We start from the raw sequence: 16587 nt of genomic DNA, 5'->3' as shown, positions 1-16587 counted from the left end.
CAACAAGAATTGTTTAAATTAATTTTATATAAATAATTAATATTGATTCTTAATACACAATTAATAGAAACAGTAAGTACTTAATAAATTAATTAACAAATGACTAATGGATTAGTGATTAATAATTTCTGATAACAAAAAATGCACATTATTGGGAACTTGTTGGACTCATTTCAAAATTGTGATAAAAAAACTGTTGTATCAATTTACGTCATTGATATTTTGAGCTTAACTTTCATGAGTGGTTCGGTCAATGTTCAAAGGTATCTTAAACCTTAAACAGGAGATGCTTATTAGAACCTTGTTAATGTTTTATTTTTTAACTATGCTTACTGCAATTTGTTTTTATTTCAATTTAAAATTATTATAAATGTGCATTTTTTCAACAAAATAATATATGATTAACAAAGCAAAAAGTTTTAGTTATTAATGATATTCAAAATATTTAAGTTCTTAACATAATGATACATTTTGTAATAAATTCTACATCATATTTGAAATATGTGTTCATATAATAAAACATAATATTATTTATAATAGTAATTTAAATATGTATTACAAAGATTGCAATTTAGCAAGTGTTACATAAGTATAATCGTAGGACCATATATGTAACTCGTTGAGCGCTTAAAATATGTTTTTTAAACAAATAAAATTTAATTAAATGGCAAGTTATACATGAATTATATTTTTAAATTAATTAACAATTTTTTTAATTAATATGAATCTAATAAAATGTAAATAATTAGTTTATATGTTTTAAATAAGTTTAAATTTGGCCTGATAAAAGCTTCTTTCGTTTAACTAGTTCTTTAGCATATTCAATAATTTATCTATTTTGCTTCATTTCCTGTTTAACACAAACTTTGAAAGCATCCCATCCTTCGGATTTGGCCACCGACTGCAAGTAAATAAATAAAATTGTTTAATAAAACTCGTTTTTAACTTATAAACGAAACTGTAATTTAACTATTAAATTTAAATTATAAATACAGCAGTTTAATGGAAAAATTGTTTTATAACTGTTGAAATTATTTAAAAGTTTTCCTGTTTAACCATTTTAAATTTGAGGTTATCACTTACGTTGTGATCGAAATCGGCGTTAACATTCTGTAAATAATAAACATGTCTTTTTTAATTATCAAATCTAGGATTGATTTAATTTTAGTACATATTTTTTTTAGCATATTATTAGTGTTGGCTTTAAATTTTTTTTAATAATTTTGAAAATGTTTGCCAAATTAAGCCAAATGATGTTTTGATGAAACGATGAAAGCCAATTTTAATTCAAGCTCATTCTTCGGTTCAACGACAGTGGAACCTCATAGATTTATTTACTTTTTGAAAGATATCTTTATTTATTCGTACAATTCTGATATGTTTTTAATTTGTTGTAATTTTACACTGGATTTTTAATCTTTAGTCAATCCAATTTTGAAAATCATCACTTTTTCAGTGCGAAATTAATATCGACAGAATAATTTTACTCTTTAAAGCCTAAGATGGAGCAAAGGCGTAAATAGTTATATTAACACAAATTTAAGTGAAAAATAACCCATTGGTGGTCATTAACCCATTGACTACAATTAAGTGGACTTATATAACACAACTTTTTTTATTTTGAAAGGGCTAGAACAAATTTCCAGCGTGTGGTTCTTTGCTTTCAGTTTTAACTTAAAATTTTTTTCTTCCTTTCTTCTGCAATATTCCATTTTGTTGCTATGAAATTACGCCCCTTAAAATACAGTAATTCCATGCAAACGCCATAAATAACAGGATGACAAAAACACATGTCTGATAAGGACATCATCCTTTGCGTAATCCTTTAATCTTAACCCTGGAAAATATTCAATTCTTCGCCAGTAAAATAATAACTTATAAAAACGTAGGTAGGATTATAATTCCTATTGCTTCTTCCTTTTATTTTCTTGCGATTCTATTTTGGTTGGAATACCTTTCTCGATCGTTGCGACCGAAATAAAATTGCAGAATGTGGTCGAATAACTTCTTAACTTATTCTCAACATTGTGCTTTATAAAAAGCACATTGAAATTCGTTTGACCTCGTGGCTGTAGGTACCAGATACTTTGGCCTGTAAAGGGGCGCACAACAAGCTTAGGTGTATTTCTTTGGATCTGATGTAATATTCATTCACAATAGGTGGTAGGAATATTGGGTACTCTCGAATAATAAACAATTTCGTATCCTAGCATTTAAATGTTGACTATTGCGTTACGAAACCACACTTCAATAAACGCTTCTCTATTCTTATTCCCGTGAGGAACTCAATATCTGAGACCCAATCACCCTATGACGAATGTATCACCCTACTATCGGTAATAATGGGACACTATGTTATTGGCAATCATGACAGAAGAATGGGTCTCCAGTACAATGACTACTGCAGAAGTTGTCACAATGAGGAGGGGATTATATCTCATCTCCTTTGTTACTATCCGACATTTAATGGGAACAGGGAATTCTATTTTGGATCTGCTGTTCTCTCTTGTATGGACGATATACATATCAGGGATAAATCTAAAGAATATCCTAAATTTCGTGAATCGAACCGGTTAGTTTAACTCTGGAAGTAGTGAGTAGTTTCTGACGGACCCATGTGAGCCACTTAAACTTTTTTGAGTGGCTACTCTTCTTACCTAAACCAAAACCATAATTTTGAAGTCTTTCAGAAGATATAAAAAATTTAAGATGATTTCGCGCTGTTATAACGTCTCGCGTAGATTTATACTTTTATAGACAATACATTTGATTTGTAGTACTTTTGGTTGCTTGATTTTTACACAACTTTGACCATCATTGCTTAACTTAAACACAACTAACGATAGACATTACTTCATTTGTATAAATTAAAACAACTATAAAAAGTCTCTCCTTTAGGTGTGTAATGTCATAATTTGTTGAACTGTTAAATGAATTAATAAAACTAAATATTAGTTACAAAAGCACACATAAGTTGTGACAAACATAAAAAGAAATAATGAACGTATAAAGCCAATTAAAACAAAATTATTTTAAAAATTTTAAAATAAAATAATATTTATTAAAGATTGTTTTTTAAATAAAGCACATACAAATACTTATAATGTAAAGCCAATGTTATACGAGTTAAAAAAAGAAATTTTTAGAAAAATAAATTAAATAAGCCGTAAACTAAATTCATAAGTTAAACAAAAATAAAAATGATATAAGAGTACAAAATAGGTATTTGAAATAGAGTCATGGTGAGATTTAAAAAAAAGAGATTATATGTTAAGCGAACTATAACAAAAATTAAAAATTAAAGCTTAAATATTATGGCTTATCAACGTCTTGCTAGCAAAAAGAACTATGTGTTAAAAAACTAGGAATTTTGCAGAATAATCTTTTGAATAGAAGTCGTATTGGGCTCAAATGCACATAGATCTTTTTGGCAGACAAGAAGACGTTATGTATTATGTCAAATTAATAATAATAATTATAAGAAAAAATAAAAACACGATTAATAAAGACAAGGCACAGCAATATTAGTTTCGATGAATTTAAGGAATATCACTGTCATAATAGAAAAAATCTAAATTGCGACAGACACGTCTTCGCCACACAGAAAACATAGGATATTCAGGTTCATCGAATTCATCTAACTCTTCATTATATTCAAGCATATGACCACTTACTTTAAAACCACGATGTAAACGTTCTTTCATTATAGCAATGAATTCCTTATAAGACAATAAACCATCACCATCCTGATCGAAAATGGCAAATACGGTATCAATCAAATGTTTGGACAAGGTATAGCCGGTGCAAATTTTAACAGCTCTAGAAAATTCATCTGTAAATGATATATAAGCATAAATAGTTAATAATTATTTATATATGATATTAAAATGATTGTGTTACCTTTTGAAATAGCACGATCGGCTAAAGTGTACATACGCATAGCTATTGCAAAATCTTCCAGATTGTTAAGGAATCGACAAAAATCACGAAATTCATCAAATGTTATGCCCTGTTCATCCTTAACACGATCTAAAAGACGTTCCAAAAAACTATCATACTCATCCGTATCCAAATAGGTATAACGCAATAATATTTTAGCAAAATCTACTTCAGTAATGGCTTTGTTGCCTTTAGAGAATTCGGTAAATTCCAATTCTAATACTTCAGTTTGTAAATTGTCCATGAATTTGTAGAAACCCTCATAGTATAAATCCTGATTGCCTTTTTTACCAAACAAATGGGTTTGTAAAGTTGTATCCACTTTATGTTTACGCTGTAAACCTTCCTCATCATCGATATAATTATCCTAGATATTATGAAGAATGGGTTATTATATAAATTAAAAGGGTTAAATTGTAAATAATTTAATTAGTTGACAAAAGAATATTTTATATTAAATATTGTTAGTTAAGTGATTAAAAAGTTTGATTATGGATTAGTAAATAGAGTTTGTTTTATATACAAAAATGTCGAAAAAGTATATAATTTCTGGTGATATGTATATATATATATGATTTGTCTGCAAAGGTTTTTAAAAGCAAAGCTGGTCAAACATTTTTCAAAATTGAACACTGTTAGTCTTGTTTTATTGTATAATGCTAAAATAACTAAACTTTTTCGACAAAATTTAAAGCATATATAAAAAATAGAGAGAAAGCTTTACAAATATTATTATAAATATTTTAAAAAGAATAAAAAGTTTTTCTTAAATATTCCTATTAAAAGCAAATAATACCTCTTCGCTTTCTTCATCACCATCTTTTTTAACTTGTTCAGATTCCTCCTCGTTAGTTTGAGTTTTACCACGTTTATCTTTCCAAGCTCCACTAAAAATGCGTTCCATCTTAGCACAATTATGTACACGCATACACACACATACAGTTGGGAGGTAATATTAAGGGGGTAAATTTGTTTAAAAAGTTAGAAAGTACACAGTTAATAACAATGTTATACATATGACACAAAAAAGGGTTTTAAAAATAAAAAAATTAAAAACAGAATTATATAAGCCAAAAAAAAAAAATATTAAACATTTTTTACAAAAAGGAAGGAAACAGAAACTATTTAGAAAAAAGGACCAAGGGTAGGATATTTTAGGTGACCTTAGAAATGAAATATTACTTACAAAACGTATACGTATGTCTTTCGTTTGTTGTTTTTTTTTAGTAAAAAGCCCTTAATAGTTTAAAACAATTGTGCAGCTAATTGTGTAGAACAAAACAAAAGCGTTAAGAAAATAAAAACTAAAACTAAAGATTAAATGAAATAATTTAATTTACAGGCTGCTTTAAAAGAGATAAATTTAAAGTACTTAAAACTATTTTAAAGCAGCTGCACAAAAAATAAACAGAATAAAACAAAACAAAAGCATAACTTTTGAAAACCATTTGCATAAGCTACTGCTATGTTTTCAAACAAATGATTTAGAAAAAGTAAAGTTAAAGGAATTGCTAAAATGAAATTCCTTTAAAACAAATTAAAACTATAACAACTTATTTGCTGGTAAATAAATAAAAAGTAATTTAACAAAACTAGTAACAGAACAGAAAAACAAAATTAATTGAAGCCAATAAAAAACAGAAAAACGTTTAACCTGTTTAACTTACAAATGTGTTCGTAACCTTTTTGTCTTTCTTTTTCTTGTAATACAATTCTTTGGCTTGTTCTTCAGTGGAAACTAAACGTTTAAGCTAAAGTTTTTCCAATTATGTAAATGAAATGATAATAATAAATTTAAATAATTGAAAAAATAATATTATGACAATATATAAATCTAATTGAATTGTTACAAAACCTATTCATAAATCCTGTATTGGTAAGCTATATGTTTTTGATATTGTTTTTTTTTTTTTTTTTTTGTTATAAAAAAATACATAAATAATTTATAATTATTATATGAAATGATTGTGAATGAATAAAAAGTAGTTTATTAAAAAAATCGACATTATTCACAGTGGCGGTCCAATATTTATTAAAAATATTACTAGTATTTTACAAATATTAAATGTCGATTTCTTAAATAAAACTTTTTCTCAAAAATAATAAAAACTACATAAGAAATAAAAATGCTTACAATGCGTCTAGTTTCCTCATCCAATTCATGTGAACGAAAAGAGCCACCCAAAATTTTTAAAATCTAAATTATAAAAAAATAATATTAAAAAAGTAAAACGGCATGCAAAAAAATTAATAAATTAATAAAATCATAAGAATAAAATGGTTTGGAAACGTGCTACTACATTCAAACATAATTTCAAGATATTTTAACAATAATTGTGAAAAGAATATAATTTATGCCAAGAAAATTATTAGAATTTGTCATAAGAACTAGTTCTAGAACGAGTGCGAACAAAACTAATTCTGAATCTTAGATAGAATACAAGAAACTGGTGATGTCTCTACTATACTTTTAGAACTAGCTCCTTGGAATGATATTGTGACTCTATAGCAGTCAGAGAAAATTGAAATTTTTAATTAGTACTAACAAACTGTATACTAGGCTATAGAACAGACTGTAGAATGCACTGTATATTAGACTATAGACTAGACTATAGAACAGACTGTCGAATGCACTATATATTAGACTATAGACTAGACTAAACTATAGACTAGACTATATACTTGACTATAGACTAGACTATAGACTAGATTATAGACTAGACTATAGACTAGACTATAGACTAGACTATAGACTAGACTATAGACTAGACTATAGACTAGACAATAGACTAGACTATAGACTAGACTATAGACTAGACTATAGACTAGACTAGACTAGACTATAGACTAGACTAGACTAGACTAGACTAGACTAGACTACTATAGACTAGACTATAGACTAGACTATAGACTAGACTATAGACTAGACTATAGACTAGACTATAGACTAGACTATAGACTAGACTATAGACTAGACTATAGACTAGACTATAGACTAGACTATAGACTAGACTATAGACTAGACTATAGACTAGACTATAGACTAGACTATAGACTAGACTATAGACTAGACTATAGACTAGACTATAGACTAGACTATAGACTAGACTATAGACTAGACTATAGACTAGACTATAGACTAGACTATAGACTAGACTATAGACTAGACTATAGACTAGACTATAGACTAGACTATAGACTAGACTATAGACTAGACTATAGACTAGACTATAGACTAGACTATAGACTAGACTATAGACTAGACTATAGACTAACTAGACTAGACTATAGACTAGACTATAGACTAGACTATAGACTAGACTATAGACTAGACTAGACTATAGACTAGACTATAGACTAGACTATAGACTAGACTAGACTAGAGTAGATCTAGTCTAGACTAGACTAGACTATAGACTAGACTATAGACTAGACTATAGACTAGACTATAGACTAGACTATAGACTAGACTATAGACTAGACTATAGACTAGACTATAGACTAGACTATAGACTAAACTATAGACTAGACTATAGAGTAGATCTAGTCTATAGTCTAGTCTATAGTCTAGTATATAGTCTAGTCTATAGTCTAGTCTATAGTATGGTCTATAGTCTAGTCTATAGTCTAGTCTATAGTCTAGCCTATAGTCTAGTCTATAGTCTAGTCTATAGTCTAGTCTATAGTCTAGTCTATAGTCTAGTCTATAGTCTAGTCTATAGTCTAGTCTATAGTCTAGTCTATAGTCTAGTCTATAGTCTAGTCTATAGTCTAGTCTATAGTCTAGTCTATAGTCTAGTCTATAGTCTAGTCTATAGTCTAGTCTATAGTCTAGACTATAGACTAGACTATAGACTAGACTATAGACCATACTATAGACTAGACTATAGACTAGACTATATACTAGACTATAGACTTGACTATAGACGAGACTATAGACTACACTATAGACTATACTATAGACTATACTATAGACTATACTATAGACTATACTATAGACTATACTATAATCTGGTCTATTGATTATGTTTGTAAGTTAGAAAAAGTATCGTAAATGCCGTGAAGGTGCCGCTGTATTTTTGGATATAAAAAAGTACTGATTTTTCAATGCCTGTTCTATGACACTTCTAAAGAACTTTCTATGAAACGGTTCTTTGGCACTACGTTCAGCAGTTGGTTCTATTCAGGACATAAAAATGTATCTATAAGAAAGAAGCTCTTCAAAAAGTGGTTTAAATTTTGTATATTTTAACATATAATTTGTGAAAATGTTATAGTCTAAAATGTGTTCCCAAAGAGATGTATTTGTTGTCTAAAGATTCATTAGTTCCAAAGAAGAAAACTTAAAAACAAACATTAGTAAAAGAACTGGTTGTAGAAGCCACCAAGAGATCTCTTAGGGAGGTAACAATTCCAGAATAGTTCTATAGAACGATTGTCGACTTTATAACACTTGCATAGGACCAGTTCCGAAAGTGAAAGACTCTTACATAAAACATTAATCTCAACGTCAAACTAAAACAAGCTCAGTCTTTTAAATGTGTTCTAGAACTAGTTGTAGAACTATTTTTTCTTGGGATATTAAAATTATCTTTAGGAAAGGAAGTTTTTTGTAATAAGAAAATAATTTTTGAATGTAGTTCACGCAACTAATTATAATACCAAAAAACTTACCACCAAAAATTCATTTTTGTCCACACGTTGATTACCATCAGTATCAAACATATTAAAAGCAATACGAAAACCAGATTTGGGTTCTAATAAGAAAAAAGTATACATTTAACATCTTACTAAATTTTATTTATTTAAAAACTACGGTTATTATACTTACTAGTCAAAATAGATAAAAGAAACAAGTATTCCGTATAAGAAATAATTCCTGAAATTTTTTGAAAATATATAGTAATATAAATATTATTTTGTAACTAAATTATAGTTTTATAACAATTACGAATTATTAAAAAATATACCTTTATCCCTAAGAGTTCTAAATAATTGATTAGAGCCCTTCTTTAATGGTGGTGTTTCATCCTTAATTTTTGTTACCTCTTGATCGGTTAATATACGACGTTTGAGACGAGCTTTTGGAAAAAATGATATATTTATTTATGTTTTAACAAGCACTTATTCATAATCATTTTCTATAAATTTATCAATGTTTAAAAAAAAAAAAACAAATTTTGTATGAAAATTTATTTTTATAAATTTGGGCTTTGTTAAAAGCTTTGTTTAAGTACTCACGTCTGGGTTCCTGTTCAACAACAGAATCAAGAAAATCTTGTGGTGTCATATACAATTGTCCATCATATTCCACCGAAGAGAATTTAATAAAACGTCTTTCTCGGGCAGTGAGTTTAACGGAAGAGGATAGTTCATCTCGCTATTTAAAGAAAATAATTAAAAATATTTTTAATGAAAGGTATTTTCAAACCAAAAGTAAATATAAGAAAAAAATTGAAATAAATCGAATAATATTATTTTATATTTAGACCTAGAACGGGAGCAAATATTAACACTTAAGATTTTTTTAAAGAATTAAATTAATGATATTGTCAATACTATTAAAATCCAATCAGTGTTTTTCAAAATTTGTTTCATCTTAACAATATCAAACAAAAGTCGCTGAAAAACAACCGTTTGCAGAACTGTTCTAAAGTTCTACTCTAAACCCTCCCTAGAATAAGTTCCGAACCAAACGAGTATAGGCCACAATCATGCGTTGTTGTTGTAACAGTTCGACTGTGGCCGATAGTTCTTTCCTGAAAATAGAATAATAAATACTTAATTATTTGATTTTGTGTCTGTGGGTGGAAGGGGGAGCTGGAGAAATTGTGCCACCTCAGTCGTTCTTAACCATAGGTCTATGGGGCGCAAATTTGTAGACCTAGCTGGACAATTGGTTGGGCAACGATTTAAGGTGCCTGGAACGATACGTTCACGGTAGCAGTTGAGGAAACTGCACCAGCCGGCTCTTAATTGTGCCAAGGTGGTTCTAGAGTGCCTGGGTAATTGTCTCTCACTTTCCGATATCGCAGGGGGGTGTTCATTTAGGACTCTGTTGCATCTGTAGCCATTAATGGCCTCGGTGACCGCCATTTGATGCAACATTTCCCGGGCGCTTGCAATTGACAGTCTGTCGACGTCCGATGGTATGACGTCTTGGATGTCGCTGCGAAAGCGTCGGAAGTCCATCCGGATGTGCCTGGGAGGGGGATCCTCCATCAGAATCTGATGGTTGGGGTGACTAGGCAGATGGCATGCCAACAGGAACTGTCTAGTCAACAACACATTATGTTGTCTGACTGACAGTAACCTGGTCTCCTCATGTAAATGATCCACATTCGTCATCTTGACACAACCGGTTGCGATTCGAAGTACATTATTCTGAGCCGTTTGTAAACCTCGCCATTGGGTATCACTGAGGAAAGAGGTCCATACTGGGCAGCATAATTGAGAAGAGAGCGACCAATAGCCCTGTATGTCGCTACAATCGTCTCTTTATCCATGCTCCAAAAGGTGTCAGCTAAAGCTTTAAGGACCTTGTTTCTGTTTCGAACCTTTTGGTTGATGTAGTTTGCGTGCCCTGCGAAGTGAAGGAGGCTGTCAAAGACTACCCCTAATATTTTCGGGGTCCGACGGAGATGTTTAGCGCCGTCCTTACTTCTTTGGTCCAAGAGGTGAAAAGTGATACCGAGGATTTAGAAGCAGATAACCTAAGTTTGTGTTCCTGAAAAAAAGTCTGTAATTATGGCCAAGTATTGGGTAATTTTGGCGCTTATGTCGTCGATATTGACACTTGATGAAATGATGGTGCAATCATCTGCATACGACACCAACGAGACATCAGTGGGGGGTTCAAGAAGCCCTGCAAGATAAATATTGAAGAGTAAGGTTGACAATACTCCTCCTTGAGGCACGCCCATTTTTATCTTGCGATATTTTGATTTTTGAACGACAGCTGTATCAACAATCATGCGTTGTGTAAGTTGCTATTAATTCCTAATCAAGAGATTTTGCCAATTTTTAATACAAAATACTTCAGAACAACAGAAATTATTCTGTAAAAATAAGACCTTCTTATTATTATTAATAACAAATATCGTGTTTCATATTAAATATTCTCACGGATATAATTTCTTTAATCGCGCGGTATTTATTCAACAGAAAACTATAAAGAATAACAATAAAAACGGGAAAAATGATCATAAATTTAGTTGTAGAGTTAACAAATCATAGCACATCAAAATAAACAAATTGGCCTATAAATTATCAGTTAGGAATTACAAACAACAATAAAGAAATTTGATACAAATGTTAATTTAAATGGCGCCAAATATCCATAATAAGATACAATAGACACATGCTTCAATATTAAACTGATCGAGTGAGTGAATGAGTGCCTGAACAAACGCCATTCGATTGGCACTAAAATTGACTACTGCAAATTATAAGTTAAATACATAATAATAATAACAATAATAAAACACCCACCTGTGGCTCGGAACGATTAAATGTTAAACATACTAAAAAACAATATTTGTACTGGAAAACATACATACAAACGTATCCATGTAACATTTTAGAAAATGCCACTATCAACAAAATAAATCACAAGTTCATTTAAATATGTCTACAATATTACGAATAATTTTACTTGCCATATTTACGAGCATTAACAAAACAAAACAAAAAAAATGGGAATAAAATATGAAGGAACAGATAAAAAAGTAAAACAGATAATATCGGTAGCCGTACTTTGTATAATAATGATTGTTATAAACCACAAGAAGGTGGAGTTTAATGCAAAAATACTTTAATTCCAGACTCCTTGTGTTTAGGGCAGACAATTGTTACAATGTCTTTTTTGTTATTTTTATGGCATGTTTTCATAATGTTTGTACAATTGAAATGACTGACATAAATACAATAAATTTTAAAATATTTCATGACACAATTCCATGATGTATGACTCTGTGATTGAATTGTAGGTGGCAAATATTGTATGATTATTGTTTGTTGGATTGTTTTTAGTTTCTAAAGTTTTTGCCAGTAGCTGTGAAAAGGATGATGTCAGTTTTATTAAGGTTTCTAGATTTATCCGTCTGTGTATCTGTGGCAAATGATGTTGTTATCTTTCATCTGGGATCGCTTACAAAAATGTGATACCAATCTTATAACCGAAAAGAGATAAATGAAGTAGGTGGCAAATTATGTTAAAAATCTCAATAAGATATTCATCTTTGTTTTGATCTGAATATTGAATAAAATTTGGATTAATAAGAGCTTCGGTTTGAGGAAGGTATCCTTGTTAATGAAGGTGATTATGTCAATAAACTTTTGATATTGCCAATTGCCTTTTATACGTCGTAAACATCTTTTAGGTATGTATCTGGAAAGTTTCATAGAATTTACATTCATACTATCGGTCGTTGTACTATTACAAGTAAATATTTGATTAAAAAACTTAGTGACAAACAAAAAAGTTATATAAAAAGGATATCAATTAGAAAACCACATATTCAAATGTTAACAATTTCATCTAAGGAAATCATAATTCATTATTAAAAATTGAAAACTAATATTTTGAAAGAAAATTTTTAAATCTCTGTGATGTTCGCCTTGTTTTTAACTAAAAAAAACTGGCGCTCATGTGAGTTTTTTAGATTTGTTAATGTTTTTGTTTTATTTGTAATTTAATATCGTCAAAGTATCATGAGTTATTAGTTGAACCAAGTGGCATTCAGTCAGAGACATAAGTAAGCACTCATACCGTGAACCACACACATACGATCATCGGACCGACCGACAGACAGATACTCATACAACAATCACCGCTAAATAAGATTTTGTCATTTAGATAAGTTACAATGAAAAGTTTGTTGGCTTTTTGTTAAACTCATTGTTGTCAACTTTATTTTTAATTTGTTTTTATTTTATTAGCCGTGTGTATTTAATTTTAGTTGTGCTGGTGTCTGCCAACAAACAACAAAAGCAACAATCTCATCATAATTATAAACGTTCACCTGGTTCTTCACTTTTTTCTCTCTTTTTTGTCAGGTGATCATATGAAGATTATGAAATTGGGATCGTTCGTATCGAAATGCAACACCCGTTCATTCATATTTTCATATGCGTAAGTAAATTTGTGAATGGATATTGGATATGTTGGTTAAACAATAATCATATGTAGCTGAACATTTACATTTTTGTAGTTTTTAAATTAATTTTTCAAATCTAATTATGCTCTTTAATTAAAATTAAACTATAAAACAGATTTACGTTACAAATTTTATAAGAATTTAAATTTATAAAAATACTTTTATAAGAGTAAGAATAAAGATTTATGAATTAGAACGCTGAATTATAAAAATCTAATATTTTAAATTTTGAAGGCCAATTTGTAATTCGATTCGTAAACTAAATCGTTTGGTAATGGTTTATTTTGAATCGAATTACACAATAGTCTCCTGTTGTTTTTTCAATTGTCAATGTTAAATTTATAAACTTGTATGTAGTTTTGTTTCCTAAACACTCTTCTAAAATTCTAGTGATTTATTTAAATAGTATACAATTAAAGTATTTATTAATTTAAAGTATACTATTATAGAGAAGGTTTATTGACCCAACTTAAAAAGGTGTATTCAACCTTCTATAAAATGTAAAATCATTTAATACTAATTGAATTTTTTCAGTAAAGATGTGTGAAAACACATCTGATTCTATTGTATTATTTACAATATCTTTACACATATTGAATTTGTGTTAAAATTATATTAAATACGTAAATATTTGTTACATATAAAAAATAATTAGGCTAAAGATATCTGGGTTTCAATAATTTGTTACATATCGAAGGGCTAAATATAAAATGTCTCTATTTGAGACAAGTTTTCCAAAGAATGAAAATATCGAAGTTTTGCAAAAAAATATTTATCTTTTCAAGTTGTTTTTTAATTACAAAGTAGCTATTTCTCTAATAAGTTTTTCATTAAAACTTATTTATTATTCTAGCAAATTTTAACGGTCAAGAAAAACCAATGTAGATATTTATTTCTCATTATGATTAAAAATTAAGAAATGATACATTGATAGCTTGTTTATTTATACATAGTATATACATATATTATATTTAAAAGAAAATGAGGTCATAACTTGACCATCATAATGATTTTAAGAATATTAAGTTCTGATTCATCGCGTATGTTAAACTTGACAGGCATTCAAGAATCTATGTTTGAAACAAGTATGAATACATAGTCGGGAACGACCGACCATATGATACCCTACAACAGAGAGTATGTTAAAAATGTAGATTATTTTTTTTAATAATAAAGCATTTAATTTGTTTTTACTTTAATTCCAAAATATTTTTACAATTTGTAGATAAAAATGGGGGTAAGGGTAAATATGGGCATATCCTTATAAATTTTGGAAGAGGAATTTACGTCTACTTAAAGTTATTTACGCAGAATTTCATCGTGTTATTAGTGTTTGTAAGTCATATTCTGAAGGGAGTTTGTACAGGGGCTAGGGATATTTGAGGCCCGATCACTACGAAAATCGGCAGTATAATTTAAAGTTTTATAAAACTATTTTTTTCCGATTTTCGTTGAGATATCAAGACATTCCACATAATTATGAGTTCATAAGCCATATTCGGTTGTATGGTGGCTAGGCGAAATAATGGTCCATTTTGAACCATTTTCAATAAGCTTCGTCCCTGTGCCAAATTTCATCAAATTATCTTAAAAATTGCGACCTGTAACTTGCGCACACGGTTTACTTGGACACACAGACAGACTGACATAGCAAATCGACCCAGAAAGCGATTCTGAGCCTATTGGTATACTTCAAGGTGCGTGTAGGAACAATGTTTTTGGGTGTTACAAACATCAGCACAAATGCATAATACCCTTTCCATATAGGGTATAACAATTAAAGTAAAGTTATCAATACGTTTAAACTTTAATCTAGCAAAATATTCCTTCACATCTTTAACTAAATACGATGTCCATGAAATGTTTTATATTCTTTAGTTTTCCAAGTCAAATTTATTTTTTGTGATGCCCTGGAATCAAAATCTAAATTTCAATTTGGTTTGTTATTTTTCTGGTAAGTTTAGCTACTTGCAGGTAATTCAACCTAATCACATACCTATTATATTGTTCATTTGATTCTAAGGAATTTTTAAAAGTTAAAATGACTAAAATTTTATTATAATTCAAACTGTCATGAAAATTATTCGTTTGGAAGTATTAAACTGTACCTATAGTATTTTTTCTGATTAAACGGTTTTGAATGTTTGAAACCATTTTTGAAATCAAATGTATTTTTTTGTGGATTTTGGGATTACTCCGTGCCCCCTTAATAAATTCAGGGAATGGAAGACTTATTTAGCTGATCTAAAGTGATAAAACGCAATCAACAATTTCAATCTAAAGTTTAATAAATATTGTATTTAGTTCAGTTTATAACAAAGAATTACTTAAATTCTCTCCTAAATGTTATAAAACGTTCAAAAGATATATTATTTTATATTTTGGCAACACTGGTATTAAATAAAATGTAAACAAAAAACAGCTGTTGATAACAATGAAAACAACGAGAAACAGAATTTTGCTCTTCACGAAATAACGTAAATAAATAATACGAATAACGTAATAAAATGAAAGCAAAATGTCAAAACATAGCTAAAAATAGATAAAAGAAAATTTCACTTATCCAGACAATATGTATAAATATATATATATTGACTTTTCCACAAAATTCATTTTCACTAGCATAATTTTCGTAGAAACCTTTTGTTCCAACACTTTCACACTAATTTTAAAACACACAATAAGACAAATTTATTATTAGCCAATGCATTTTAATTACCTTAATGCGTTTTATATTAAATGCCTGAACAGTATTCGTTTTGGTTTTAACTAAATTTGCACACACAAATGCGGTCACACCGCCACCAACAATTAGTAAATATTTTACATAATTTTTTCGATTCTCTGCATTAAAACGGACATTACTATAATTTCTTTGAACTGGTCTTAGATTTTTTGTTAAATTCACTAAATTTTTCGTTAGAAATAATCTGCTGCAAACCTTCGTCGCCATTTCGAAGAAGAAACTGAAAATAAAAACAATCGATGGGAAGAAAACATACTTTTTTAACATACTTTTTCCCAGAGTTGTATAAAAACGTACATACCTTTGATTACCAAATATCTGACCGATTTTATAATCAACAAACTATATACTTGTTAATATTGAAAAATAACACTTAAGTAGTGAATACCATATAATTGGCTAATTTTTCGAAAATGACAACCCCATAAATCGGTTCCTAGGACAATTATCTCTTGAAATTAGTGTAACTTTTTTTGGCACAACAATATCTGACCGATTTTATAATCAACAAAATATATACTTGTTAATATTGAAAAATAACACTTTAATAGTGAATACCATATAATTGGCTAATTTTAGACCGCGAAAACACTATAAATCGGTTCCTTAAACAAATCTCTCTCGAATTTGAATGATTTACATATTATAAACTAACACTTAAATAGTGAACACGCTATGAAAGAGACAGCAAAAGTATGTTAAGCAAACTGTCAAAACAAGGCGAATTCAGAAAAGGTGGTGGCA

The 16587-nt window shown here is 29.1% G+C and overlaps 1 protein-coding gene across 7 annotated transcripts; it reads right to left on the bottom strand.

Moving 5' to 3' along the window:
• Positions 1-29: 29 nt before the first annotated feature.
• LOC119611754 (calcium uptake protein 3, mitochondrial) lies at positions 30-16083 on the bottom strand. 7 transcript variants are annotated; one of them, XM_037967435.1, is made up of 11 exons: positions 15817-16083; positions 9181-9319; positions 8910-9020; positions 8771-8818; positions 8614-8696; positions 6074-6136; positions 5607-5690; positions 4736-4843; positions 3901-4306; positions 3675-3832; positions 30-901 (listed from the first exon to the last, which is right to left on the bottom strand). In XM_037967435.1, the coding sequence occupies exons 1-11, from the start codon at positions 16048-16050 to the stop codon at positions 830-832; spliced, it is 1506 nt and encodes a 501-aa protein (XP_037823363.1). In that variant the 5' UTR covers positions 16051-16083; the 3' UTR covers positions 30-829. The 7 variants fall into 7 exon arrangements, with proteins under 7 accessions (XP_037823363.1, XP_037823369.1, XP_037823365.1 ...); XM_037967441.1 differs by lacking the exon at positions 5607-5690 and having other exon boundaries at positions 32-901; XM_037967434.1 differs by lacking the exon at positions 30-901 and having other exon boundaries at positions 3055-3832.
• Between the last annotated feature and the right edge of the window lie 504 nt (positions 16084-16587).

This window comes from Lucilia sericata, unplaced genomic scaffold (genome assembly GCF_015586225.1).
Source record: "Lucilia sericata isolate MDLA Ls3-8-SP2 unplaced genomic scaffold, ASM1558622v1 Contig001525F_arrow, whole genome shotgun sequence".
NCBI classification, from domain to species: Eukaryota; Metazoa; Arthropoda; class Insecta; order Diptera; family Calliphoridae; genus Lucilia; species Lucilia sericata.
This window is presented reverse-complemented; position numbering and strand designations above follow the sequence as displayed.